Here is a 27,975-nt window from a genome sequence, read left to right on the forward strand (position 1 = left end):
AGGAGACGTTCGTCAATTGTGCTGACGTCAGCATCTTCCCGAAACATCAGTTGAAACAAAACTCTATTCCTAAGAAGCCAATTCATCCAAAATTTCCTTCGCACAAGCCATATTGATGACAGTAAAGAAGCTCACAAGGAAAGAAGTAATTTCTTTTATTAAAGAGATAAGAGTGCTTCAGATAAGCATACACCAATTTTGGGTGCTTCATTGTCATTTTATATTTATGAGATATTTATTGTTTTTAGGATATATTATTTATTTGTAACTTATAATATTTATTTCTCAAATACAGTGAAGAATTTCATCTCTGAATCTTTGATTTTCATTCATCTAAGTTTTAATTACACAAGTGTACAAATGCATATACAGATGTTTAAGCTCATCTCAATGAGAATAATAATTTTTATTGTTGTGTACAACAAGACACAGAGCTTACTTTAACCAGGAAGTGATTTTAGGTTATTTTTAAAGTATTCCTTAGTTAGTGCGTGCTACTCGTTTTGCTGTGCCAGCATTTTCGTTCTGTTCAGACGCCACAATGTCACAGTACCAGGCGTCAGAGATCTTTTTTCTCCTTTATTATATAGCTATGTCGTATTTTTCCCTTTTGTGCTCCTTAGACTTAATTTGACTTAAACTTTTTTCCAATTATTAAATAAATAAACGTTCTTTCAGTTAGTAAATAGATCAATGTTTATACTTTTATCTATTGCTTCTTCTTTCTCACTGAGGAAGGTGGGAGCTTGACTTTACGGGCTGTCCTAAGGAATAAGAGCCTTTGCTGGCATAAAGCCCAGCTAATTGGTGATTGAGAATGTGTTTACCTCATAAATAATAAAATAATAATAATAATAATAATAATAATAACCCGTCACAGTTATGTTTATATTGTGAGAGCACATGTGTGTTCTCATAAAGGTCTGAATAATAATAATAATAATAATAATAATAATAATAATAACATGTCCCGTTCTGTTTACATCGTAAGAACACCTGCATCCTCTCATACAGACTTGAGTACTTTCTACGGCTTCCCCCAGGTAAAATTAGGTCAGTTAGGTCACGCCCTGATTTCCAACGATTTTTTTATGGACTTCGAAAGGAATTTTTTGACCTCGAAAAACTTTTTGTAAAGGGTGGGTCCCTTTCATTCGACAGCCAAGCTGTGGGATTCTCTTTCTGCTTCTGGTTTTCCTGGATGTTCTAACCCTTCTTCCTTGTCTCTCCTTCTTTCGTGATTAAGGCCTGCCTTTTACCTTTCTTTTCTGTTTAATTTTTTTATTATTATGATCTTTGGGTTCGGGTCTGATCCAGAAAACGATATCAAGTTGCTTTAAAAAATCCCGTTTTATGTTTTTATTCTCCTCAAGAAAATACGTTTTTTAATATCTTACAAAAGTAATAACCAGTATTTTATTCTATACTGGTGCTAGTATTGCACCTGTATGAGAGTGCCACCAATTTTGGCAACTTAGTACAGAGTCTGGCATCAAGAAGACAGAAAATCTGGCCTTCTGAGTCCATCTCAACAAAACATACAGAGAGAAAAGTAGAATTTTAATCTCCAGTTTACATTGTATTGCATCATCCATTACGCCAATACTTGGACACTTCAATCCCATTACGATGGGATTTAAGCGGCCAGATTCCACTGCAAGTCTTTAAATAACCGTTACAGCCTAAGGTTCATACGGAAAGGCGATCGGTGCTGCCGACGGAATCACTATTTGTATTGTTTCTCTGTTTCCTGAAAACAAGTAGCCAAAATGGGAGAAAAAGAAAGGGCATCTTTCGATGCCATAAATCTTCGCTTCGAGCATCTTCGAGGAAACCATAGACTTCGTGTTAAAGGGTTCAAGGAGGGTAAGATAATAACAGAAAAAAGTAGGCTGAATGCTTCTTAGCTCTCTGAAGCCAATTACAGTACTGGTTCTCAGGAGATCTTAGGTGCTGCATCTACGCTCTCCCTCACGTCAATCACAATCAAAGGAATATTACTCGTATTATATACGACATGTAATCAAAGAAATGATCTATTTAAACAACCCTGTAACGCAGAATTATTTAAAGTAAGATATTCAACAGGGTTACACGGCACGAAACGAAACAAATCGAAAAAAATAAACTGAGAAGCCGTACTCGTGCTGTTGTAATGTCAGATTATGCCGTTAAAGGACTCACGGAGGTTTAGAATCTATGTCAGCGAAGGAGGTATTTAAAGTTCCGAGACTCCCATATGGTACCATATTATATCTTGCCAGTGATCTGTGTGGACAGCTTCCCGGTGAGTCCTGGTTCGGGTGAAAATGTTTATAGAGACACGCTGATTTGTTGTGGTTTGACTATTACGTTTGAAGTATATAGTTATGTAACTTTGATAACAATTATATAGGGTGTATTATATATATATATATATATATAATATATATATATATATTTATTATAGACACAAACACATACATATATATATATATATATATATACTGTATATATATAATGTGTGTATGTATATTTATTCAGACACAAACACATATGTATATGAAAAATCTACTTAACCTCAGTTGACCTAAGCAGTGAATATGTACCTGGCAGTTAGTTAACGGCTGTGATAGGTTACCATAAGGTTGGGCATGCTCTGTTAAGTAAATGCTCATTGTACTTCTGTTAACCTAAGCAGTAAGTTATGTACCTGTTAGTTAGTTAGCAGTGGTGGTGGTGGTCACAACATAGGGGAGAAGGTAAGAGACTAACAACCCACTGCAGTTGTCTAACTACCAGGTATTTTCATTCACTGCTTAGGTCAACAAAGGGACAATGAGTCTGTTTTTGATGGTGCATTTTCTCAGTCTGTATAACGTGGTCTGTTCATGGATGGGTGACCAAGAATGGATGCTAAATGCAGTTGGCATGTAGCACCCTTGACTACCTGTGGGAGTAAGGGTGTAGGGCTAGCAACTTCATCACAAAAACAACTTAGCAGTTTTAAGGAACAATGGATCACAGTTATGTTAAAGAGGTCAAAAGAGTGACCTGATGACATACACACACACATATATATATATATATATATATATATATATATATATATATATATATATATATATATATATATATATATATATATATATGATATTAATGTGTTTGGAAAAGGTGAAATCAAGTCCCCAAAAGGTCACGAATATCTACTGTTACCTTTATCGATACAATTACCTATAGTGAATTTATAACCCAAAACTTATTTGATTCCGATGGTCTTAATCGACAACCATTTTTCACTACTTCATAAAATAAGAATGATTTTATTTTTCTCTGTTTTACAGTTCATTAACAACTAAGCAAAGTCGAACGAACATCAATTACCCAACTCAAGCCACTTCGAATTACTGTACATCTTCAAGAGCGCCTTATCTACTAAAAAAAAAAAATCTGCATTTTGGAAACTCCTGACACAGTTTTTAACTCGCATTCAAAATGGTTCAGTTCAAGGTCTTCAAAAAGACTTCTCCCAATGGAAAGATAACCATTTACTTGGGCCGCCGAGATTTTGTGGACCATGTGACTTCTGTTGACCCAGTGGGTAAGGAAAGGCAAAATGATCTGGCTGGACTGATAAGTATAATGTGTTTAACAACGTGCCTTTATAAAGCTGAAAAGGCGAGGCTAAATAAATAATGCTACGCTTGAGTTGTAGGAAAAAAAAAATCTCACGTTCCGCTTCCCCAACAGATGGCGTGCTAGCGTTCGATGGCGATTACCTGCAGGGCCGGAAGATCTACGGCCAGCTCGTCTGCAGCTTCCGTTACGGTAGGGAGGAGGACGAAGTCATGGGCATTAGCTTCCAGAAGGATCTGTTCCTCGCCTCCGAGCAGATATACCCGGTGAAGGAAGCCGCCGAACCAACTAAGCTTCAAGAGCGTCTCATAAAGAAGCTGGGCAACAACGCCTACCCGTTCTCCTTCCAGATGCCTTCCAACGCCCCGCCTTCAGTGACCATCCAGCCCGGGAAGGATGACGAGGGTAATCCTTGTGGCGTCGAGTACTACATCAAGGTCTTCGTGGGCGACAAGGAGGAGGACCGGTCACATAAGAGGTAAGGGTATTCCGGAAAGAGAGTCACTCGCGTGAAGGTAGGCCTATATTGAAATGGTTCCCAAATGGTTGATTTCTGATTGATTTATGAAAAGTAGGCTATAAAGCCAAGCACTGAGGCACTTCCAGCCATTCAGCGCTTAAGTCAGTGGAAAGAGGGAGTTGGAGAGGCTGGACAGCAAGATGGAAGACAGGAAGCGGGAATGGAGGTAATGTAAACAACCTTTAGTATTGCCTATAGTGGCCCTCCAACTATACTACCCATTATATAATATGTTGTGAATTTATAAAATATGATTATCAAAGCCTAACTGAAAAATGTTCTTTCAAATCTTCTAAACGTTGCTGGAGAGTGAACGTTCAGAAACGTTTAGCTGTGAGTGAATTTCTCTAACTCACTCGCAGCTCAACATTGCGAAGCGAGCCTATATAAATTCACCAATTAATCGATAAGCGTACGTCTTTATTAAAAAATCACTGTAGATTATCTAGGTCCATTAAAAGAACATGATTAAGTATTTTTTGCATATTTGAATTTTTTACATTTTACAGAGACTCTTTTGACTGGATGTACTGTTTTATCTGTATAGATAAGTTTCTCATAGACTTATGTATCTCGTGAAAATGGCTAGTAGTCTATCTCTCTCTCGTCAAATTTTGTGGTTATGTTTTTACATATACGTACAATATATGCGCATTTGCTCTTCGATTCCGTGACGCCAAAACAAAAATCAAATAAATAAACATTCACTCCTTTCAGGTCCTCGGTAGTCATGAACATTCGCCGCATCCAGTTCGCCCCGACGAGGGTGGGACGCCAACCCTGCACCATCGTTCGGAAGGACTTCATGCTGAGCCCTGGAGAGCTGGAGCTGGAGGTCACCCTGGACAAGCAGCTCTATTATCACGACCAGACGATCGCGGTCAGCTGCACCATCAGGAATAACAGCAACAAGTCGGTGAAGAAGATTAAAGCGACGGTGCAGCAGTCCGCTGACATCTGCCTCTTCTCAGGGGGACAGTATCGTTGCAACGTCGCCAGTGTCGAAACTCAGTAAGTGTCGGTGGGGGTTGGGGCGGGAGGGGTGGCGATGGGTTTGGGACACTGAGATTTCAGTTCCCTTGGTCTAGTGTAGAGTAAGATTAGGCTGATCTCGCCTGCCTTGGATTCGATGTGGCTGTTGTGATAAAAATTGTATTATTATTATTATTATTATTATTATTTATTATTATTATTATTATTATTATTAACTTACAAACAAATCTTCAACAAAATAGAAAACCCACTTATGAAAATAGCCTAAAGAAAAAAATACCAAATAAATGACACGATTAGAAATGCAAACATTTCTAAACAACAAAACAATTCAGACTAATCAGCAAACAAGTGGGTTTCGATATACTCAATATTCTTAACGAACTCTTATTTTCTCTCACCTGAAATCATCCAGGGAGGGATGCCCCGTCAATCCAGGTGGCTCTCTCCAGAAGCAGCTGCACTTGCAACCTACCCTCAAGAGCAACATGGATCGCAGGGGTATAGCACTTGACGGGCACCTGAAAAACATCCACACCAATCTCGCTTCGTCTACGCTGTGAGTTTCTGGTGATAACGGTCTACTTATCTATAGACTTCCCTTTGCCTATGCATTTCAAAGTTCTACTTTACTAAAGACTTAGCTTATGCTCTTCAATTAAAAAGAAATTATACTGTTCAACCAATTCCATCGAAGAAAAATGGTAGTGTGCTCTATGTAATATATTGTTTTTCTCATATTCAGTAATTTTTTTTATTTTTTTATGGGGAATTTATGCAAAGTACCGTTCCAGACAAAGCCTTGATTCCAGCAAAAATGTTCTATCGCAGGCTTAAATTTTCAGTCAGTGTTATTAAGGAAACAATTGGTATATATTCTTTGCAATGTTTTAGTGTTTAGTCTTAAACATTTCATGTGTGGTTTTATGTAAAAATTGTCTCCTGACGTTTGCTTTGCTTTTATATAAAAAAAGTGACTTCAAACATAGGTTAGGTATCAAGGAAACATTTAAGTAAACAACAACAAGATTACTTTGAAGCACAAAAGAATAAAAACTATTTTAGTAAGTGAAACATAAAACGGGCTGAACAAACACATTTTCAAACCTTTCCTGTATGGTTTTATTCAACTCATTGTTTTACTCAATTATCAGCAACCTAATTTGAAGGCTCTTCCTTATTTTTGCAGATTAGCGAGTCCCGAAAACCGTGACATATTTGGAATGGTGATCTCGTACACAGTCAAAGTAAAGCTATACCTTGGCGCAATGGGTGGAGAAATGACAGCAGAATTGCCATTCGTCCTCATGCACCCTAAGGTAAGTGCATAGTGACCATAATTTGACATATTTTAACTAGAAAATCGACCGTAACCGAATTTTATTTCGTCTTGTCAAATTGTACTAAAACTCATCTAAATTCCATGTCTTGGAATATATTAGGCCTACCCTGATCTGGCTTGATGGCTAGCTGCGGAGAGCGTACAGAAACTAAATAGTTAAATAAATGAATAAATACAAATCATCTCAAAGTAATAACCCAGTTGTTTGTTACGAATAATCATGCTAAAAAAAACATTACCATCTGCATGGTAGGCCAATTTACAGTGTATTTAGTTTAGAGCTATTTGTATCTTGCGTAAGATACTCGAGGCTTTTCTTAATTTCAAAATTATTTACCTTCACAAATAAATATATTTCAAAACCTAGAAACCACAGCATTCACTGCAGAATTATCAATTCAATTCAAACTTAAATACTTCCTCTGCTGTAAATGCTTGCAGTTCTGGAAAAAAATGTTTATAAATATACGAATTTCAGCAGAACGAATATGATTTGATCTCAGTTTTAACGTGATTGTTTCATATCTAAAGTCGTAACAGAAATGTCTTGATTCTATGGAAATTAACTACAGTTCAAAACATTCTTGAAGATCAAACCGAAGGAGAATTTTGTCGTTCCTTTTATTCTTAATAATTAATTTATCTTTTATCTAATCTTTTGTTGCTGTTGTCCCTATACGTAAGACTAGTCTGCTGCCATTTTAATTAATTTTAAAATCAAGCCTAATCAATAATTTTTTTTAAATATCAAAATCTAAACAATCATCATCTGCAACTAGTCTTAGGACCAAGCCTAATCACTTTTCCTCCCTTCATCATTATTATCTAAACATTCGATAAATTAAGTAGCCATCATTTGCAGGCAATTTTGAAGCTAATTTTCATCAATTTCTCGTGGTGTTAAGATAATAAGAAAAAACTGACTGGTTAGCCATCAGTTTTCCGTAATTCCCCTTTTCTGTCCAAATATTTGAAACTATATTTATCCATCCTTTACATCCGTCTTCAGACTTAGGATTCAGTTCCATTAGACTTAGTTCGAAATTTTTTATCTAAATGTTTGACAGACTAAGTAGCCACCATTTACAACCAGTTTAAGGCGAACTGTAATAAATTTCCTTCAATTCCACAGCCTGATTTGCGTACCCTGATGAGAGGAGACAGTACCACTCAAGTGGAAGCTTTCCGAACAAACAGCATTTCTGGCACCATCGACGAAAGCTAGACTTCATTTTTTTGTTTCTTCCTTCAACCTCCCTTTTTCGAAATGCAGATTTTCATTGTCTTTTTTACAATCACGGCTGACGACGTCCTTCATTTATAGCAACGTTTGTCTTTTCATTTAGAAGAATCACATTTTAAACCATTTTTTGGTTTAATTTCGATGCATTCAGAATATTTGTACGTGTCATGTCTTCATGTTTGTTTGTAGATTTGGCGCCATTTTATCCTATGCATGCTGTAACATTTGTAATGAAAACGATGAAAAAAGTAAGTCTTATTTTGGTTTTACCTGACAAAGCAGTTAGTAAAAGGTGCTACTCCACTGAAAAGAAGACTCCAGATTTCTCCTGGCGAAAGCTACAAGGGCATCACTCTCTAGCTCTTCTGATTTAACTTGCTGTTGAAGGTGGCTTTTCCATCTAAAAGGGGATGAATGTTTCTTGGCAGCCGCCATAGTTGCCATATCCGTGGCGAGCACGCGGTCCAGAGACCTGTGTGTGAGCTACGTACAGTCTTGCCCCCACATCATGATTAGTAAAGCTCAGTGGCACAGTCCAGATTTATTCAGACCTCAGGGTATGGTGAATCCCTTCTTTACATTTATCAAAGAAAAATCATTCATAGTTAAGACCTTGTCGAACAATATTGGTAGATAGATAAGACCGCCCAAGAGAGAAGGAATTGAAACTACACAATTTTACAGATGTATGATAACAGTTTCTTACAAAAAGCAACGATCGCGTAATGACACCTGTAAGATGCTTCAGCTGATTCTGCTTTTTGTACTCCCAAAGATGGTGGATGAAAGTGACATTTTCTCCCAGAACAATTACCAGAAATTGAAATAATACTACTTATTATTTACTATAATTAAATGGCATCACAGCTGAGGGGATGTCTACTGTTTGATATAAGTACAAAAAAAAAAAAAAAAGATTCAACTTGGAATTAAGACAGGAAATGGTATTAAATTGTCTGACTTTGCTAATAAGTGAGGGGTGTTTTATAGTAATTGACAAGCAACTGGTGTTTTGTTCAGTAATAAACTGAGTGTGAATCTAGTTGCCAGTCAGTGCTAAAGCAATCATGATTATATAAACACCACAGTTTTATTTCTTTATAATTATAAAAGTGGTGAGATGATTGTAATTTATGATTCTGTCGAAATCAAAGTCATTTATTTATTTATCGATTTATAGGGGTCCCTCTACATCTATGGGTACGTCCGTAACCCCTATAATCCTATTTGTTTATCCTTTGAATATTTGTCAAGTCGAATGGAAGGAAGGTACGTGATCACGGTGGTACAATGTAAGTAAAGTTAATATTATTTAAAATAATAAGACTTCAGGTCAAAAGATGGTTAAGAGCTTGTTCTTATGCAATAACTTAGATGTATTAGAATTTAAAAACAAAAATGTTCTTATCCTTACTGCAGCTGAACTTGCCCTGATACAGGGGTTAGGCCTAGGGTATTTTCGATAAAGCGATATATATTGATATAGCGTATCATTTTAATGTCCGTGGCATATGATAACAAGATGGATATGTATAGAGAAGGAAAATAGACCTTAACGTCTTATAGTCTAGTCAGTAGACCTAAACCCAGGAGCATAGGCCTATGCCAGAATTAAAATGTCATGTCCAGCGATATGAATTAGCATTGTAGGTTAGGGGTGTTAGGCTTAGTAAACATGCTGCCAAACCTAAAGTATTAGTAAATTTAATTTTATTATTAAATAATAATGGTATTTTCAAGGGTAATGTATCAAGGACAACAAGAGTTTTTTTTGTACAATTGGAGCTCATTTTAGGCTAAATAGAATTAGGCTAGGGTGACTGATTTTTCTTTGTGTATCTGAAGAACCTGTGAAATTAAAAATATACCTTCAAGTGTTTAGTGTGACATACAGAATGGTGGTGGTACTTTATTAGAGATTTTTTATCCTATGCATCTTATAGCGAGACTCACATGAACAGTAATATGTTTTGTTGGTAAATATTTTTGTAAGGCCATAAGGGTGCTTATCCTAATGGCCTTTCTTAGCCCAGCCTTAGAGGAAGCAAGTCGACTGTTAAATTTTTTTATGACCAGTTGGATGATTGGATATTTGATGGGCACAAGAATTAAATTTAATAATTATTAAAAACTTACACTTGTATGCATAGTGCGTGAAGTGCAGCTTCTTATGATAATTTGCTAAAGATTCAGTGCTACAACGATGCAAGAAAAGTGGACAGATTTTCACAGGAGGGTGAAGTGGATCCTACAATCTTTGCAAAATCTGCCCCAAAATCATGCTGTCATTGAATACATTGGAATGTCTTAATGTCACACTCTCTGATGATTACCTATACAAACTGTTGTGTATATAGGAACTCCAGGTATTATATTGGAAAGAATCATCAGTAAAAAAAAAAAAAAAAGGCCACACCAAACCTGTGACAAGCTAATGACCAAGTTAAATGTCCCAGATGTACCGAGAGATCTTGAAGAAATGTAGAATAAAAGGTATTAGAAAAGAAATCCTCAGTGGTGAACGCACTGCAGAAGGACAAACCCAAAAAACCTAATTGCCAAATTCCCCACTGCTAAATATTTTGACTACATGACCCCAGGTATTATCCGCAGCATCATAACTAGCAATAATTGTTGTGACACCGTAGAATGATAAACTCTTGTTGGACATCAAGTTTCTGTTGCCTGGGTAACTCCCATTTGTCTTGATAAAACATCTAACTTCACAATTTTATATACTGTTATTACTTACAACCATTTCTTTGGGGACACTGCACAGGTGATTAACATCCAAAATATTAGGTCAGCTGTTTAATGGTGGAAATTTCAAATCTGATACCTACTAGACTTTTTCTTGATATTCATAGGCAGCCTTCAGAATACAGATGCTAGCAGAGTCAGTTTAGGATTGGATGGCAAAACTGCCCCTTTTGAGAAGCTATTAAATTCAACTTCCCCAGCACGGAGAACATTTTGTTGATCACCATCAGAGAAAGAATGTAGCCTATACAACTGCTGTATATGAAAATATAAAGGGTTTGAAAAAAGGTAAGTGCCAAATTCTGTTAGATCAGGTCTTTAGTTCGAAAGGTCTTTTATGTAGTAGTAGTCCTCAGTGCAAGCTGGAATCAGTCATTGAAACTTGGTGAGAAGGTGGTTAACCTCCCATCATCCAGCACTTTTTCTTAGGTCATGGTCGAGTTAAGAAGCCTTGCTGCATTATGACTGACTATAAAGTTGAAACTTGCTTTGTATTTATAGTACTTATCTTTTCAACATTTATTTGAACAAGGAAAGTGAACAACAAAAAGTGGGAGGGATGTATGTGGGTGTTTGACCATATTTTATAGCCTTGGTGTTAGCATAACCAGTTTGTTGAACTACACAGGTAGGTTCTTTGAGAAGTGCACTGGATGGCCACCTCCCCACAGGAGGTTCAGCAGCAGTTAAGGAAGGCCTAAGATATTTGCCAGTTATTCAAGGCAATTAGTCCTATCTCTGCCTACTCCCTACCTTCTGCTTGATCTCCTTTGGCTTGCAAGGGAGTTACACTTATGAGGGAAGTGACCAGCCCACACTCACTGACAGTGCTGACCCAGAGGTGTGTGCTGAATTCTGCCCAGGTGAGATAACAATGGGTGTTTGTGGTTTATCACTTTCCCCCAGTGTTTTGTCAGCAACTTCGCTAGAGCACTGACACATGTTTCTGTCCCTCAGTATTTCAAGCAACCCATCTTTTGCTGCTGTTTCTGCTGAGGAGCTCAATGCTGTTCAGCCTCCTGTGGTGATCGTCTTGTTTGTGGAGATAACTTTGTGTCATCAAGCACAGGCTGTGCTCCTTTGACACTACAGGCAGTCCCCGGTTTATGATGTGGGTTCTGTTTTTACGCTGTGTTGTAAACCGAAAAATCATCAAAAATCCTAAGAAAACCTTACTCTTAATGCTTTGGGTGTATTGAAAATGATGTAAACTGCATTTTATTGAGTTTTTCATCAACAAAACCTCCCATTTTTTGATTATTCTGCCATTTTGAGCCATATTTCTTCAGATCAGTATCTACACGTCATGACCCTGGAACATTTAGGTAAACCGGGAGATAATTTCTGATGAATATATTTTTCCTTCTTGGAATTTGTAAACAGACCCGTTGTAAACTAGGGACTGCCTGATTCAGTTTCAACACACCTGCTATAGCAGAGGAGAGTAAGACTCATGGATGGAGCAAGATAGAGAAATAGAGAAATACAAGTGTGTATCTTGGTCTTCCTCATTGTAATTGAGCTCTTCTTTCATGTCTGTTTCGTTCTATTAGAATAAGAGATCTCAGAAGCTTTCTCGCTAGAAGTTCCATCGGACTTCAGGTGAGTGCCTTCTTCTATGGCGCTGGGCAGCTGCATGTTCACCTGTGGGTGGGATGTCTGCTGGAGGTAGGGACAACACCGGTTCCTTGCTCTTGCTTGTAAACTTGTGTCTTGACCTTTACTTCTGAGACACGAGGACTGTCCAGGACTCTTCCCCTAAAATACTCAGATGGCATAAGGCTGGGTATTGAATGGGTAAATTTTTCCTTCTCCCTTCCTTTTAGTCATGGGTGGGTGTTGATAAAGCTACCATTTGAACCCACCAACTTAAAACTGACTCGGTTAGTATTGTGGCTTTTCAGGGCACACCCATTTTTGGGACATTACTTGGTTCTCCAAAGTTTTCTTTGTGTGAAGTTCAGATACATCATTGTATGGGCACCTATGCCAGGTTGTTTAGGAGGTTAGTGGAGTCATTGTTTCCCTGCTTACGATTGTAAACAGAAGTATTTCTAGGGAGATTCAACCTGCAAGTCAGTCGAGACTATACTCCTATGTAAGGAGTGTCTTGTAAATAAAAGGCAATGGTCTTTATCTGCTTAGGAATGGGTATCAAATTTTTAAGTTGATTTGCATTTTCTAGGTATAAAAACCAGAGCCTTTTATCATAAACCCACCTGAATCACCCCAAATCATCCCTGATGTTGAAGAAAAGGTATTTGGTTATGGCAGTCACCCATTTACCACCAGTTAACCACCCCATTATCATGCTTCAGCACCTTTTTCCAGCCTGCACTTAGGAATACCTGTATAGTACATAAAAGGCTCTGGTTTGTGTTTATATGGAAAATACAAATTACTTAAAAAATCTTAGGCATCAGTGCAGTTATAAGGGAAATCACTTGCAAATGAAAATCACTGATCCATTTAAACCAGGGTGCAGCCATTTCTGGTATTTAGATACATGAACAGCCAAATGTTTTAACATAGAAGTGAATAGCACTTGCAGTGACTTTTTTCACTCATGCCTACACATTCAACCACAGCATTCACTTTAATTTGTAAACATAGAAGAGCACTTAGGAAAGATAGCTAAATATGCCATTATCAATTGTTACATATTTTTGAATATTTAAGCTTTAATCTATGTCAGTATTTTATTAATATGAGAGCACAACTTTAATTCACAAAGCAATTTTTAATTGCTTCATGAGCTGCCATTTCCAAAAGGAAATATCAATAACAGGAACAAAAAGATGTACTGGAATGAAAGTGACCAAGTGGAGGGTCCCCAGAATCATAGTCATGGGATTATGGTGTATAGAAGTTGCACACAAAAATCTTCAACTGCAGATGAATAATTTCTTACATTGGTAAAGTGTTCCATTTGGTAGATAATGAAAAGAGCTGTGATATTAATAACAATTAATTTATTAAGCAAATATTACATTTGTTTTTAACATGGGAAAATTAAAAGCTAAAATATACTATTTATTCAAGAAAGATATACTGTATACTAAATATTACTGAAAAAAATTGCTATTTACAATTTAAACAGTACAAGTATCTGACAACATACAAAAATAGACAATGCAATTAATGCCTGAAGTAATAATCAATTGCAAAAGAGAACACTGCAAATCCGGCTGCACCCAGTACACCAGCCTTGAGTCCCGCTGAAAGAAAATAGTAAAGAAGTGTGATACAATTATAAGGCAATTGCAGCATACACATGAGGATCAATCTGCTTGAAATAAGTGCTACTAAAATTGCTACACTACTGATATCTTTAAGGAAATAAAAAGAGCTGTCAAACTGGAAATCATGGCCACTTCAGTTGTGAAAATTTAAGGTTTTACTGAACACTCAGAGCAAAAGGTAATTGTTAGAATACAATACTACAAAGAATACAATACTACAAACAGTAGTATGGCAGTGTATATTACAGGAGAGGAAAGTTCCAAGAGAAGATATCATAATTATGAGAGAGAGAAATTTACCACTGAAATAAATTTAATAAAATCTTGAAGGTTGCAGCAAGCCTAGAGATATAGAAGAAAATAAAACTGCAATGGAAAGTACACTAATACCAGGAGGACTAAGGAAAAGTAACTTCATGAGAGTCAAAACTTCTAAACTTCATGAAAGTCAAGATGCTTTGGATACCAAAGATCCAGAAACTCACTGAAATTAGGTGGTGTAAAACGACTGATCTGGTGTGAGCAATAATGAGTTACAATGTGGCCCAAGAAAAAGTCGACTTCAAAATTCAGGAACAAGCCAAAGCTAAGCAAGCTTCCTCATAACATATTTCTATGTGGAAAAATACAAATGAAAATGACATCATCAATTGTACAGTATATAAACGAGTATTTGAAAACGGTTAGGAAATTTACAAGCTACCAGTGATTTTACCTCTTAAACCCAAAACACCACCAGTTATTCCTCCAGCGTAAGTGCCGTTCTTCCAGTCGGTAGTCCCTCGATACTAAGAAGAAATATTTGTAATGTTAGCATAATTTCTAGTGAATACTTAATATATTTAAAAATATTTACATAATCATAAATAGGAATTAACATGTGATATCAAGTAATCTGCTATGCAACAGTATACTGAACTATACATGCAAAATTGAGACTTTGAAAAATCTTGACAGTACATACAGTTTCAATGGCGCATTCAACACCAGAAAACATGAAACCAATTGCAGCAAAGTTTTTAGCATAGGACAGAGTTGATACTTTCATTTCCCTCAACACCTGAAAAATAAAATGGACAAGTGACAAACACCACAAAAATATACTCGTCATTCAGCATTATCAGTATATAAAATTTTGTCTTAAGAATAAGTGAGTATGTTATTATTAGAAGCTTGGAAATGAATCATGATGAGATTTTTTTTATGCCACTTACTTCTCTTGCTGTCTGAGGGGGCAGCTCAGGATTAGGGGGTGTGATACCAGAGGTGAACAGACCAATACCTCCACCAAGGACAAAACCTGCATGGGAAAAAAATTGTTTTTACAATGGGGCTCTCAAACTGGGCTTCAAAAGGATGTTCCCAAGGAAGAAATTTATTTCGTCTGCTGAGAGAGATTACGACATTGATAGTTTTCTATGGGCAAAGGCCAAAGGGAAAGGCAATCTCATGACTTTTTCTAACCCTGAAAATGTAATAAAGATAAGGATTACCTACACAAGAAGCAGCTGACCTAGCTCTTACAGGTCTTAGAATTAAATAAGAGGGGAAGCTCACTGCAGTCCAGGGGGTATAAACTATTTCAGAAATGGCCAAAAATACTGGAAATCTTTCAAGATCAGGTATGGCCTTGCTGCCCACCCCAAATAGGTTAGGATACAATGCTCTAGGTAAGGTTGGATTACGATATAGCCTATTAAGTTTTTGGCAATTTTTAGCAGAGACCTCTCCTTAGGCTATACCCCATGAGTTATAATACAGGAAAAATCCTATGTGTAGGCTTATTTGCATTCATCCACAGATACACTGAAGACAATAAATTTCTCATTATTTTGCCTGAACTGCATCATAGATAGGCAACCCACATTTATATACTGTCCAGTCAAAAAATTTTATTAACATTATCCCTGTGCAGAGCTCTTCTAAAGAATCCCTCCCCCCTGCCCCTTTTGAAGTGATCAAAATCATTTTAATTAAAAACTTGCGTACAATTCAGGCCCATAATCTAAAGTGTACGAGACAGAAAGTCTAAACCATTAGCTTACCGGCAACTAATGACAGAACTGCCTTGAACGGGCAGCTTTCAAATATGGCTTCGACGGTCTTCTCCTCTTTGGTCTTAATAACAGTGGGTACGAAAGTTCGTGGAATGATGACATTCTCTCTCACTCTGGTCTGATTGCCAACGAGGTACCTCGCAATCTGATCTATTTCTTGTGGGGTAAATAGCGTCCTTCTAACCTGAGCCTGGATAGCGTTCTCGTTGTTTGTTTCACTCGTCGCCATGTTTTCACAAGTGTCCGTTTTTTAATTTCCAATATCACTTAAGGATTACACTATTTGGGGCATTATTACATCAGCAAATGAGCAAATTAAAAATACGCCGTATTCCATTGAGGGTGTTTAGGGCTTCAGGCGATGAGTTACTAGTAGTAGTAATGGGAAGCGTTGGTGAAAGAATACCCTGTAACGGCTCATCTTGCATGACCTTTCGGGCCTGTGCTTGTTTCAATTTTGTCGCTCTGTAGCGTTACAGTTCATTCATTATCTGTTGTCCAAATATCTTGTTATAATCTGTTTTCTATACTTAATAGGTATTTTGTATAGACCACCTTTATTTATGTTCTTATAATTGGATTTAATATATGCCATCTGTCTAATAGTCAATGCTGACTTCAGTAATATCTTCCCAGGTGTCCTGGTTCTAAAAACCGGATGGGAAAAGTGTTGATGAATTACTACATTTTGTTATAAGTAAGCATTTGAGTGCCTAGATGCTAACATAAGTCTTCTCTATACGTATTCATAAGTCTTGTTATCTTACCATATCAGAACCCTGGGTTTTTCTGTTTTTTTTTTTTTTTTATGGACTTACTGATTTGATTTTTTCATCTCTGGGTTCGGGTTATTTCCACCAGTGCACCTCATGCAGTACACTGTAGGCATTACTTGAAGTTCTTTGCAGTTCCCTTCGGCCCCCTAGCTGCAAACCCTTTCACATTGTCTTTCTTCTGTCTTACTCTCCACCTTGTAATAACAATTGTTTCATAGTGCAACTGCGAAGTTTTCCTCCTGTTACACCTTTCAAACCTTTTTACTGTCAATTTCCCTTTCAGTGCTGAATGATCTTACATGTCCCAGCACTTGTCCTTTAGCCTAAATTCTATATTCCATTCCATTTTCATAAATAATGCTAAATGGTGTTTCAGTTGTCCCTTTGGCACGTAGCTGCGCCCACTTTTTAATCTTTTACTTTGCCTCCATTCAGTCTTCCTACTTGCTGTCCAACTTCTCTAGTAATTACTCCGAAATGTAACTGTTGGATTTTTCCCCAGTTTCACCTTTAGATCTTTTTACTTCATTTTATTATCTTTTGGATGCCTTTAATTTTTTCCTCTGAAGCGCTGAATGGCCGAGAGTGTCCCAGTACTTGGTTTTATAGCCTAAATTTTATGATTTATTCATTCAGGGAAGGAACATTAAAAACTATGAAAGTAGCAAGATTTATAAGAAAAGCAGTGGATATCAGACATTTACATAGAAAATGGGTAGTACTGTCACTATAAATTATAACTAAAGGGGATGAACTTTGCGTAGGTACCACCTCTTTGCACCGCTCGGCACTGTGCCCTAGTTGTTTCTTTGAAATGAACACTGTGTTGTTTGGAAGATTGAATTTCGTCATGGGCCCAGTGGGTTTTGAATAGGGTTCCATATGAATAGGATTCATTTTCTGGATAATAATGATAATGATTTTGAAGAGGACGACCGGAACCGTAGTGCCGTGGAGGAATGGGAGGTGCTGTTACATGGGTAATGAACATGAATCTGTACTACTAACACGATATTGGACTAAGCTGACAACTAAACGAACATAACAGAGTTTAATTAGTTATACTGTGCAAGATGTACTAAGTGTTGGTCCAGTAACGAAAAATTACGTCCTGTGTGGAATATGCGGACCATCTTCACGACATTGGCGTTACACCGTCTGCAGTTGGGCTTACCTGGACAAGCCTTACCGGCACAGGTAGCCCTACTCGGAAGACGGACGTATTTTACAACTGGAGCTCATTTGAAAAACATAGACAATTTAGTCAGGAGATATCTGGTTAATAACAACGAATCCAAAAAGAAGTAAGTTAATTGCGATAAGTTCGGTTACGAGATTGGGGCTTAGGCGTATAGGGGTAGGCTAGTGTTCAGAGTAGGGAGACGGATGTTCAGTGTTACGGGGGCCGGTGGGAGGTTCCAGGAGGGGCGAAGCCCCCCCCGTCCTGGTCAGCACACGGCTCCTAGAGTTAGGTTAGGCCTCGAATAGAGCTACAAAGTACAATGGATATTTTTATTGTATCTTAAAACATTTCTGTACGATTGTCCAGTGGCTGGGAGTTCTGAAGAGAATGAACAGTTGGTGCAGTAAATGTTAATTTTAAATCTACGCAGCATGAATCTTATAGCTCTTAAGGCTATAGCCTAGGCTAGTTTTTCAACAAGTTTGGGATCTACCCTAACCCATTATAGTGTTATCACCATGTTTAACAATAATGGGGCGACCACACTTGGATTTCTTTTATATATTTTTTAACCAGGACAAAAACTGGGATTGTTTTTATTGAAACTATTACTTGAGGTTGGATTTTTAAATGCAGTGGTCTTGTTTCCTTGATAATTTACTGTTACCAAAAGTTGTCTGATGATTATTGTTACCTACTTGGATTTTTTATAAGTTGCCGCAGGAGCAGAGCTCCTGATCAGATTTTGTTTGTCTGGGTGTATTGTGGGTAACCATGGATTATGTATTTGGAACTTTCTATCGGAACTGTGGGCGATAAAATACTGTGAAGTGATTTGGCATTTTGGTGTAAATTTCACAAATTACATGGAATTTTGGGAACCAGGCCCCCCTTGAAAAAACTGGTGTCGGCCAGCAACCATTGCACCTTTGATTCAGTTGTGTTTTTCTTGCTCTGCTGATTATTTTGGTAGCATCACTAAATTCCATGCTGAATTTTGTCCTCCTCACAAAGATGCTCCTCTTTACATTTGGGAATGTGTTTTACCAAATTTTTTGCTGTGTTCCAAATGCAATTCTCCCTCAAATTATAGTGAAGAATGCCACTCACGGTATTTGTAGTGCTACAGTGAAACTTATGAAGATGAAGAAAAGATGATGCAATTTCTTTACTAATTATTTCAAAGGTATCTTCTCGGAAGGTTCTCACCATGGAAGGTAATTTTGTTCATGACCCTCTTGTTAACCCTCCACAGTCATACACTCAGTGGCCTAACCTGGTGTCCTAGTTTAGGTTAGTTAGCAACCTTATTAACAGTCATTTGTAGTCTCTTAGGGTAGGTTAGGTGGTGGGCATAGGGCTAGGTGAGGATCTAGCATCATAGGTTTGATTAGGTGGTGGGTCTAAGGTTAAGCAAGGACCTGGCATCGTAGGTTAGTTAGGTGGGGTTAGGAGTCCAGGGGGGCGTGATGTTAAGGACATGGCTCCCTTGGTTAGGTTAGATAGGGTTTCTAGGTCTAGGCAAGGACCAGGTGTCCTAGGTTAGGTTAGGTGTGAGGGTCCAAGCTTCCCTGACCAGGTAAGGACGCAGCTCTTTAAGTTAGGTTAAATTGATCACTGTATTTTACTTGCTTTGTGTTTTTCCCCCCACCCAAAAACTGCTTTCCCACTGTGGTCCTGCCAAACTGCAGGATATAAGGGGGTGGTCTTTATCTCTATAACTATATATTTGCTAAGAAAACAAATTTAGAAATGTTTGAAGTACCCATTTAAACATATGAAAATTATATTTTTATGTCCAAAGTACAATAATGGTTTAAAGTAACATTTTTTCAAAAACTAGTGACACACGTAATATATCCAAACATAACCTAGGGTGCTACAAGAATGAGGAGGCCTTGGACCCCCAGTGTAATCTGATCTAGGATGCCATAAATTAGCTTAATGTGTAGAGATAGCCCCTTAGTATTGAGCACAGGCTTTACTCCTCCATCACTACCACCTGCCTCTACTGTATTGTTTATTGTAGCTGAGGAGTGTAAGACTTGCTGACGGAGTAAGGTGATGAAATGCAAGATTGTATCTTCTTCCTCCACCTCCTTGTTGTCACACCCCTCTTCCTCTTTCTCCTTGTCTTCTGCCCCTTTCATCCATAGGTAGAAGACAAAGAAAGAGCCTTTGAAATTCTTACACAAGAGGTTCCATTGGACTTCTGAGGAGCATCATCCTTCTGGGAAGGTTAGCGATGGTGTTCACTCACCTGCAGTTGGAATATCTTAGTGTGCTTGTGAAGCAGTGTCTCTCCATCCCTTCCGGGACGAGGACTGCGTCTGACTCTTCTGTTTATGTTACCAAAGTATGCAGAGAAGAGTCAGTGCTGTGTGATGCATTCATGATCTGTATGCATGATCATGTAGACTCTCAGGGGGTCCTAGGTTCTTTCAGAATTCAAGACATGGTAGTCTGAAGGTTATAAACTGGAGAGTCCAGCATCTTACTTGTGATATATAATTTACAGTAAATATAAATGGAGTTAGTGATACTATGTACTCTTAAATTGGTTGATTCAAAACTTTTGTGCTGTTCTGTTGCTATTCTATTTAAATTTTTTTATATTCATATTGTTTTATATTTATCTGATAATAACTTCTGTTAGAAAGAAAGTATTAATTGTTAATTAGATCATATCATGAGTAAACTGGTGTATATAAGATATTCATTTGGCATTTACAGGCGAAGATGGTACGAGACGAAAATGCTACAGAATCCCACACATCTGGCTCAGCCACAATTAAAGGGAGAAAAAAATTCACACCGTCTCCATGTTTTGAATAAGGTTTTCTTGCAAAAAATATGTGACATCTTATCAACTGGAAGACTGTCAACTTTGTTTGTGGGATATGGTTTAGAAATCTCAAGGGTAAGATATTTTTCAACAACAGTAATCTTGAAAAGTTTCTTTCTGCTTTATTTCACGTTACCCTTTGTGTGTGAATCAGGATGAATACCAGTACAGTACTAGGTTACTAATTAAATGGTATGAGCCAGTCTGTCAATTTTCCAGGTAAAGGTATCCTTGCCCTTGTTCATGAAAGTTCCTCACCTTTTGCTTGTTTACCTTGTGTGAACATATCACTTGTGTTACTTTGTTCAGGTACCTCACATGTTTTGTATTTTATCCATCCATCACTTTTTATCGCCTCGTTAAAGGAATGTTACTACTTGGTGTCTGTTTGGAAGATTGTGTTTGACTCTACCACCAGCCTTAACATAGAACTCCTCATTGCTTATGTACACATTCTTGCCCTTGCACCTTTTGGAGCATCGTGGCCCTAAAGTATTTTCCTTTTGGAAAACCATAAAACTGTATTGAAATGGGACTCAGTGGTCTCATTATAGTTCTATATGGTTATTTACATACCTGTATATACAGTACTGTACTTGGCTCTCATTCAGCAGCAACTTCAGATTTAAGTTTAAAGCCCTTCAACTTTCACAGAACCCTGTGAGTGGGAGGAGTAGAAATTTGGTCAGTACCTTAGTCTCAGTGTGAAAGAGTTTTGTGTAAATCTGTGCTGTATATAAATACAGAAAAATTCTTTATGGGGTCACGGAGGAACTAAGTAATTACAGTACACAATTGATGTTTGCAAGTGCTCTGTTTTTGTAGCAGACTGCAGTATTAAATGCAACACTTTTCTCTAAGGATACTGGTTCAAATAATTTTCTCTGTGATATTGTTTGTGGCTACAGAAGCAAAAAATAAACCTCTAAAATTGACTAGATTTTGTGCCCCTGAATGGCCTTGAAATACTAGAAGTACTTATTGTCAAAATAGAACAATATAATTTAAATGAAAGAAAATTAGTGTCTCAGCAAAGTAAATTACTTGAACAGCCTGTATCTGTACCAAAAGGAGGATAAATTTAGATAAACAGCCATTGGTCTCTGTATGCTAGAAATGGTGAAAAAAGAAGGCAAGTTTTAATTAAAAAGCTGGTAATAATTAATGAAGTGCAGTACAGTAATTGTCTGATTTTACCTTTACCTTTTTTTGCTTACTTTTTACTTCATATGGCAACGAAGCTGTACTTCCGCTGGTTGCTGAAACTGCCAGGTAACAATTTTGCGATACATTCTATTTGAGGGGCATGACTTAGGTTTATAGCCATTCTCAAGAATCATTTGTAACTAGTATGCTGGTGTTTATCTTTACTTTATTCCTTTGATGTAGACACAGCTAGATTGAAACCAGTCAGTTTGTCTCATACAAATGCTAAAGAGTAACTGTGGTTTGTGATGTGAACAAGCACAGAGCTTACTGATATCTTTTGATGGCTTGAAGGATTTTGAAACTAAAAGTTGAAACTATAGATGTAAAGCAAGTTGTAGATACCAGTCACTGACAGGTGGCTTCCAATTTTGTGAAAATGGAGTCTGAAGAGCTTAGGAATCAATGGACTCCCTTTTAAATAGTTGGTTTTGTCATAAAAGTAAAATGTTTGGAATATATTTTTTTTAACTTCAAGTAATTTGTTCAATAGATGCAGACCTCTCTACTTTTAATAGATACAGACCTCTCTACTTTTAATAGATACAGACCTCTCTACTTTTATTGGGAGTGCCTCTCTTTCTTATCCTCAGAATATACAATGCCATGTCTTTGGTTTTCAGTCAAAAAGTAAGTATTTTTAGTTGGTGAGACAAGAGTCTGCCTTAATGGTATTTTAAATTTTATCGTAACTGCATTCTGTGATGATTAGAAGCATTGCATTATTAGTTCTGTAATGATCAATCATTTTCTGTTACAGGTTCAAGTTGCTGCTGGTATGACTAGCGTTAATGTCCACTGGTATTGTACTGGATCGGATGTGGATGATACCATCTCAAAACTTCTTGAAAGCAATGCAAATCATATTCGATTTGAATTAAGCAAACAGAATATGATTGGAAGGGTTCCCCCTATACTGTTTGTGAAAGGTAAAAAATTTCTTGTCATTTTTGGAACACACACACACACACAGTACATACAGTAATGATTGCTGTATTAGTTAACATGTATGTCAAGTGTTCATTACAAACCCATTCATCATAAAGAGCATTGTTCCAATAGTTGTCACAACTTTACAAATCACCTTACAGACCATGCTGAGACCACTCTGCTTCTCCACAAGCCTTTTCTCTTTTGTGCAGCTTCACTGTGTGCAGACGTGTAGTTATTGTTCAGCAAGTTTTAAGCTGGTTTCCAGCTTGTGCTGGAAGATACTCCTACAAAAAGGCTCTGGTATACCTAGGAAAAAAAATTATTGTTCAAAATTTTTTATTTTTTGGAAATATAAATGCTAAAAGTTAGCTTTTTGTTAGATCTTATTGTTTTCAAAGTGATTTACTGCTACACCAGCCTTGTATTTACCACTGAAATATCCTTAGAACAGTGCTGTTCATCAGAGGATTATACTCCATTAATTTATACTACAATAGTAAAGATGGGTCAATATTTCGGTAGCTCTAAATTTATTTAGAAATTGTTAAAACTTAGGTGACCTGAAAATTGATTTGGGTTAAATGGACTCGCTTTTGTTTTGCAGACCGTCGCTATTATAAACTTATGGAAGTGGAGAGATGTCTCGCTTTGGCTGACTTTGGAGAAGACTTCGTTCCATCAGATCCCACTCACCATGTGAAAACTAACTTGGTATTGAGAGAGGAATTAGATGATGAAATCAAGGTACGTTTATCTCCTGTGATTTTTTCTGACTGTTAGAGTACAGTGTTATGATGCATAGTTTGCAGCTTTTCATTTTAGGAGATGAGGGTGCAAAGTTGGTTATGAATTGTGTGTGCTGAGGGACTCCACTGCTGAGACCCATGATTTGTTTATTAATGGTTTAGTTTGAGATTATTGAAGTTTGCATTTCTTTTGATTTTTACTTGTGGATATTTTTATTGAAATACAATCCATTGTTCTACAAGGGATTGTATTTCAATGAAAATATCCACATAAGCCTCAACTTTATTTTGTTTCATTCATTTGTTATTTCACTGAGCATTTAAATTTAGAGCATGTATTATCATTTGAAAAATTAAGATGAAACAGTATATGAATCTTGAAATTGCAATAAATGTATTTTTTTTTTTTTTACTCTGGATTAAAATGAGGTAATTTGAGTTCTGTATGCTAATCCTTGTTAAAAGGAAAGGTATATAAAAGGCAAAAGTTCGTCACAAATGTCAGTACAGTGTTTGCTATCCATGTTAGGTAAAAATGGTAAGAATTCAAGACAATAAATGTAATGAAAAAATGTTAAAAAGGGTAGCAACATGCCTTGGCAATCTACAACAAAAATAACTTGTATTATTGTTATTATTTCTGTTTCAAAACTTACAGGCTAAGGCTCCAAAACCAGTCAGAGAGAGAAAATTAACTTAATTAAGTGTATCTTAGTTTAACCAGACCACTGAGCTAATTAACAGGTCTCCTAGGGCTGGCCCGAAGGATTAGATTTATTTTTACGTGGCTAAGAACCAACTGGTTACCTAGCAATGGGACCTACAGCTTATTGTGGAATCCGAACCACATTATAGCGAGAAATGAATTTCTATCACCAGAAACAAATTCCTCTTGTTCTTCACTGGCCGGTCGGAGATTCGAACTCGCGACTTAATTAATTTACACATGCACACCTAAATCATTACCACATATAGCCTATAATATAATTAAGGCTTGCATCCTGCAGGTCAAGCCTCCACAATTATGCAGGTTTCATTCATAAAACAAGAATGCTGTTGCATATAAACACACAAATACACAGTACTGTGTTATTCCATGACCTAGAATTGTCACTGAACATTAGAACAGCTTTATATTTAGCTAAAAACAAAAAATTGGAGACTGGTAGCGCTTTATGGACGATGTTAACCCTGGCCATTGTTGCCAGGTACTCGGTGGAATTTATGCCAGTAAATTGAGTTGTAAAGAAAATTAGTTAATTTGGGGTTTTGCATTTAATAGATGAAAAATATTTACTCATGATAATTAAAAAAAAATATTTACCCATGATAATTCATTAAAATGGCATTAGGAAGTTATTATTGATAAAGTTAATCATATGTGAATTATCATAAACTTATTCACTACCTACACTAACACATGAAAGTATGAATGTATTGGTCAGCTTTATGTAGTACAGGATGTTATGCCAAAAAGGCTCGTCTTGATTTCTTCACTTAAACCTTTGGATATGCTTACTCCTGTAGAAATTGAGTCTGAATAGGAAATGCTGTATATGTAGGTTGACACCTTTCCAGGTGGGATGCATGTCAGGCAGGCATAAACTGCAAATACTGTGCCATGATTGTTATAAGTCTGTTTTAGTTCTTGCATAAATGTCAGTTAGCTGAAATATCATCCTTGCCAGTGATCATTGTCTTAGTGATTTAGGCAAAAGCATGTTTAACGTAGTGTGTGTGAATATGTATGCATATGTAATTTAATTGCTTAGGTGTGTAATTTCACTGAAAAGAAAATGGTTTTTGTTTCAGAAAGCTCTCAAAATTACCAAAGAAAACAATGAGGACTTCTTCCAAGAAGCTCTCAAGTTATCTGCTTCTTTGTCACATGAAGAAGAAGAAATAGATCTTCCCAGCGATTTGCCTGTTATGAGGGATGATGTTTTAGGAGTTAACACCCAAAAAATATATACATTGGTAATGTATCAAGTTTTTCAGAACTTTAGATCATTCAGAAGTCTATGGTATACAAAATAATTTTTGAAGATGAACGAATGGGTATGTCCGTGTACTCTGATCTTCTGGTGGACTGCAGTCCAGATTTTAAAGGAAATCAGACATGGAGCCTGTGGCACTGACAGATCATCTGGAAGTCAACTAGAACTTCCATTAAAGTAGAATTTTTGTCTTTTCTTAGAACTTAATTTTGCAATTGCATGGTCTTGGAGATGGGACTGATTTTCCCTCTGTTGATTGTATCTTTGGTGGTAAGGCTTCATGAAGTGAAACTTTTGTTGAATATTTTTATTATAGATTTGGTTTACTACCGTTTGTAAGTAGATTTTTTGGGGGTCATTGAAACTTTTCAGTTCTGGTTTTCCCTGTGTCACATATTCTGTCTTCCAGTATTGTAGGCTTAGTAGTGAGAATTATTTTGACCATTGTTGATGTGCTGCAAGTTCATGTACAGTAGTAGCACACATCTTTGGAGGTAGTACTATTTCGTGGCAGAATGACCATAATTACAGTGCCATTTGTACTGAAAGGTTCCAGGATTACTGTAATCCCTTTTCCTTTTTGTCCTATTTTATTATGCTTTGGTTTTGCTCCATATATAGAAATTTTTGTCACCTTAACCAAGGAATCTATTTTTCTTGCAATTCCATTATATGTGACCTTTTTGATATGTCTGAGAGAGAACAATACTGTATTGTTTTGTCAACTGATTCTTCTTCCCTTGGCGACCATTATTACTCTACACACTTAATGATGCTGTGCCTAGCAACCAACATTTACATAATTAATTTCATTCATAGTTTTATAGATTTTTGGTTGTGTTAATTTTTCTTAATTCTTGAAAAGCTATTTCTTCTTTGAGTAGCATTTGGATATTGGGTATTTTTTTTTCTTTAAGAGATGTTGAAATTGTTCTCATTAGAAACCATGACCAATTTTCATAAAAGAAAAATAAATAAAAATAGTTGAATACATAAAAATAGTTGAAGTATTTTATGAGGCTAAATTAATTCATGGAAAGGGGCTTATAGTTTGTGCTCACACATTGGTCATCGAGTTTAAATAGGAGGGAATAGCCATCGTATCTTTTAGGTTATTAAATTTCATTAAGGTACTTTTTGTAGCCACAACCCAAACTCACAACTCTTATTCAATCAATGAATCCTTCTGTAATGGGCTACACTAGGGCTTGACAAAATTTGTACAGTACTTTGTTTAGGACAACTAAATAGGGCCACATTTATGTCAACTTTAGATAGCTACAGTATTCTCAGACTCCAGCCCCCTTTGCTCGTGATGGAAAAAGCTCTGGTAGTTCTGTGAAGCTGGTAGTTTTTCTTGTTTCTCTAAAATTGTCCATGCATACATATATTTATTCAATCATTATCTTCAGGAATTTCACTCTAGCTTTAAGTTCTTTATTACACACTGATAATAAGAAAGACTTCTATTGTCAGTTAAACATGTCATTTAGTCATTATTTCTCAGCACTAGGAGAAATCTAAATAAATGTGAAGTATTTGCTACTGGCAAAGAGTTAAAATTGCCTGTGCTGTTTAGAGTTCATGTTTCTGTGTCCTCATACACCCTCTTTATTCCAGGTCAAACAAGGTATGACCCGAGCTAGAGCAGAACATCGTAAAGTTTCAAATGATTCGCCAATCTTCCATAGCACCTTGTTTCCCTCTGGGTCTGGTGCCCCTCGAACTGAAGAAATCAGACAGTGGGTCAGTAAATACAAGCAGCTGCGGAAAAAGCAGAAACGTGCAAAGAACTTGGATGATGCGTATCTCTCTCTGCCTCAGTATATTGATGGCGATGATGATTACAGTGAGGAAATTTCACCCGAGGAAGATAAAGATTACATGGAAGAAAACTTCTATTTCGATAAGCATGAGAAAACTTAAGAGTATTTTAGCTCAGAGTGAACCAACATCATCCTTGTGAGTAGTGAAAGGGATAGCTTGTATAAGGAGGATACTGGCTTTTTTTTTTTGGATATATGTATATGGTAAACCGTAAAATAATCAAAATGCCATACTTTCACCCTGGTATATTATGAAACAAATATGTATGTAAACCATATTCTTTTTTAAAATTGTGTATAATAGCTTTTAATAGGAATTGTAAAGACCATTAATTTTCCTATTTTTCCTTCTTGTGAAGGTATCCTCTTTATGATCCTTGATTGGAGTAACCTGCGAGTTGCATACATGCAGTGCATGACAAAATACTCAACTAGTTTTCTCTAATGCCTTACCTATACAAACACAGTCCAACTCCATTATGAAGTGACCTACATAACTGGCCACATTGTCAGCTTTGACAGAATGGTTCTCAATTTTTCTCATCACAAGCCCAACCTACCTCACCCTTTTAGAGCTTTTGTTTTACAATCTCTGAATACAAGCTTAATTGAAGATATTATAGCCATGTTTCTCACTGCCTGGTAGTGAGAACTTTTAAGACTCCAATTTCTTAATTGCATGACAAACTGG

At 36.7% G+C, this 27,975-nt stretch overlaps 3 protein-coding genes across 6 annotated transcripts; 2 read left to right on the forward strand and 1 right to left on the reverse strand.

Annotated features, from left to right (window-relative positions):
- The first annotated feature begins 3,323 nt into the window (after positions 1-3,323).
- LOC136855031 (arrestin homolog) lies at positions 3,324-7,965 on the forward strand. Its single transcript, XM_067131757.1, has 6 exons — positions 3,324-3,580; positions 3,730-4,093; positions 4,853-5,146; positions 5,544-5,687; positions 6,318-6,447; positions 7,603-7,965. The coding sequence occupies exons 1-6, from the start codon at positions 3,475-3,477 to the stop codon at positions 7,693-7,695; spliced, it is 1,131 nt and encodes a 376-aa protein (XP_066987858.1). The 5' UTR covers positions 3,324-3,474; the 3' UTR covers positions 7,696-7,965.
- A 762-nt stretch (positions 7,966-8,727) lies between these two features.
- On the forward strand, positions 8,728-27,617 carry LOC136855030 (uncharacterized). Of its 4 annotated transcripts, XM_067131756.1 has the most exons (7): positions 8,890-9,005; positions 10,581-10,761; positions 20,465-20,651; positions 22,543-22,711; positions 23,320-23,459; positions 25,274-25,438; positions 27,079-27,617. In XM_067131756.1, exons 3-7 carry the CDS (start codon positions 20,487-20,489, stop codon positions 27,382-27,384), a joined length of 945 nt encoding a protein of 314 aa, XP_066987857.1. In that variant the 5' UTR covers positions 8,890-9,005; positions 10,581-10,761; positions 20,465-20,486; the 3' UTR covers positions 27,385-27,617. The 4 variants fall into 4 exon arrangements, with proteins under 4 accessions (XP_066987856.1, XP_066987857.1, XP_066987855.1 ...); XM_067131755.1 differs by lacking the exon at positions 10,581-10,761 and having other exon boundaries at positions 8,728-9,005; XM_067131754.1 differs by lacking the exons at positions 8,890-9,005; positions 10,581-10,761 and adding an exon at positions 17,412-17,528.
- On the reverse strand, positions 13,429-16,146 carry LOC136855028 (mitochondrial import inner membrane translocase subunit Tim22). Its single transcript, XM_067131748.1, has 5 exons — positions 15,761-16,146; positions 14,930-15,015; positions 14,680-14,775; positions 14,431-14,503; positions 13,429-13,691 (listed from the first exon to the last, which is right to left on the reverse strand). The coding sequence occupies exons 1-5, from the start codon at positions 15,999-16,001 to the stop codon at positions 13,612-13,614; spliced, it is 576 nt and encodes a 191-aa protein (XP_066987849.1). The 5' UTR covers positions 16,002-16,146; the 3' UTR covers positions 13,429-13,611.
- Positions 27,618-27,975: the final 358 nt, after the last annotated feature.

Source organism: Macrobrachium rosenbergii, chromosome 30, assembly GCF_040412425.1.
Source record: "Macrobrachium rosenbergii isolate ZJJX-2024 chromosome 30, ASM4041242v1, whole genome shotgun sequence".
Classification (NCBI taxonomy): Eukaryota; Metazoa; Arthropoda; class Malacostraca; order Decapoda; family Palaemonidae; genus Macrobrachium; species Macrobrachium rosenbergii.

What these genes read in the sequence shown, in the direction of transcription:
- LOC136855028 (XM_067131748.1), bottom strand. Translation starts at nt 16,001, where the DNA reads ATGGCGACGAGTGAAACAAACAACGAGAACGCTATCCAGGCTCAGGTT. An exon ending in AGTTCTGTCATTAGTTGCCG is followed by an intron (nt 15,016 to 15,760) that starts GTAAGCTAATGG and finishes TTTCCCATGCAG; the next exon opens with GTTTTGTCCTTGGTGGAGGT. An exon ending in CCCCTCAGACAGCAAGAGAA is followed by an intron (nt 14,776 to 14,929) that starts GTAAGTGGCATA and finishes TTTATTTTTCAG; the next exon opens with GTGTTGAGGGAAATGAAAGT.
- LOC136855031 (XM_067131757.1), top strand. Translation starts at nt 3,475, where the DNA reads ATGGTTCAGTTCAAGGTCTTCAAAAAGACTTCTCCCAATGGAAAGATA. An exon ending in GTCGCCAGTGTCGAAACTCA is followed by an intron (nt 5,147 to 5,543) that starts GTAAGTGTCGGT and finishes GAAATCATCCAG; the next exon opens with GGAGGGATGCCCCGTCAATC. An exon ending in TCGTCCTCATGCACCCTAAG is followed by an intron (nt 6,448 to 7,602) that starts GTAAGTGCATAG and finishes TCAATTCCACAG; the next exon opens with CCTGATTTGCGTACCCTGAT.
- LOC136855030 (XM_067131753.1), top strand. Translation starts at nt 17,671, where the DNA reads ATGCGGACCATCTTCACGACATTGGCGTTACACCGTCTGCAGTTGGGC. An exon ending in ATGGTTTAGAAATCTCAAGG is followed by an intron (nt 20,652 to 22,542) that starts GTAAGATATTTT and finishes TTTCTGTTACAG; the next exon opens with GTTCAAGTTGCTGCTGGTAT. An exon ending in CCCAAAAAATATATACATTG is followed by an intron (nt 25,439 to 27,078) that starts GTAATGTATCAA and finishes TCTTTATTCCAG; the next exon opens with GTCAAACAAGGTATGACCCG.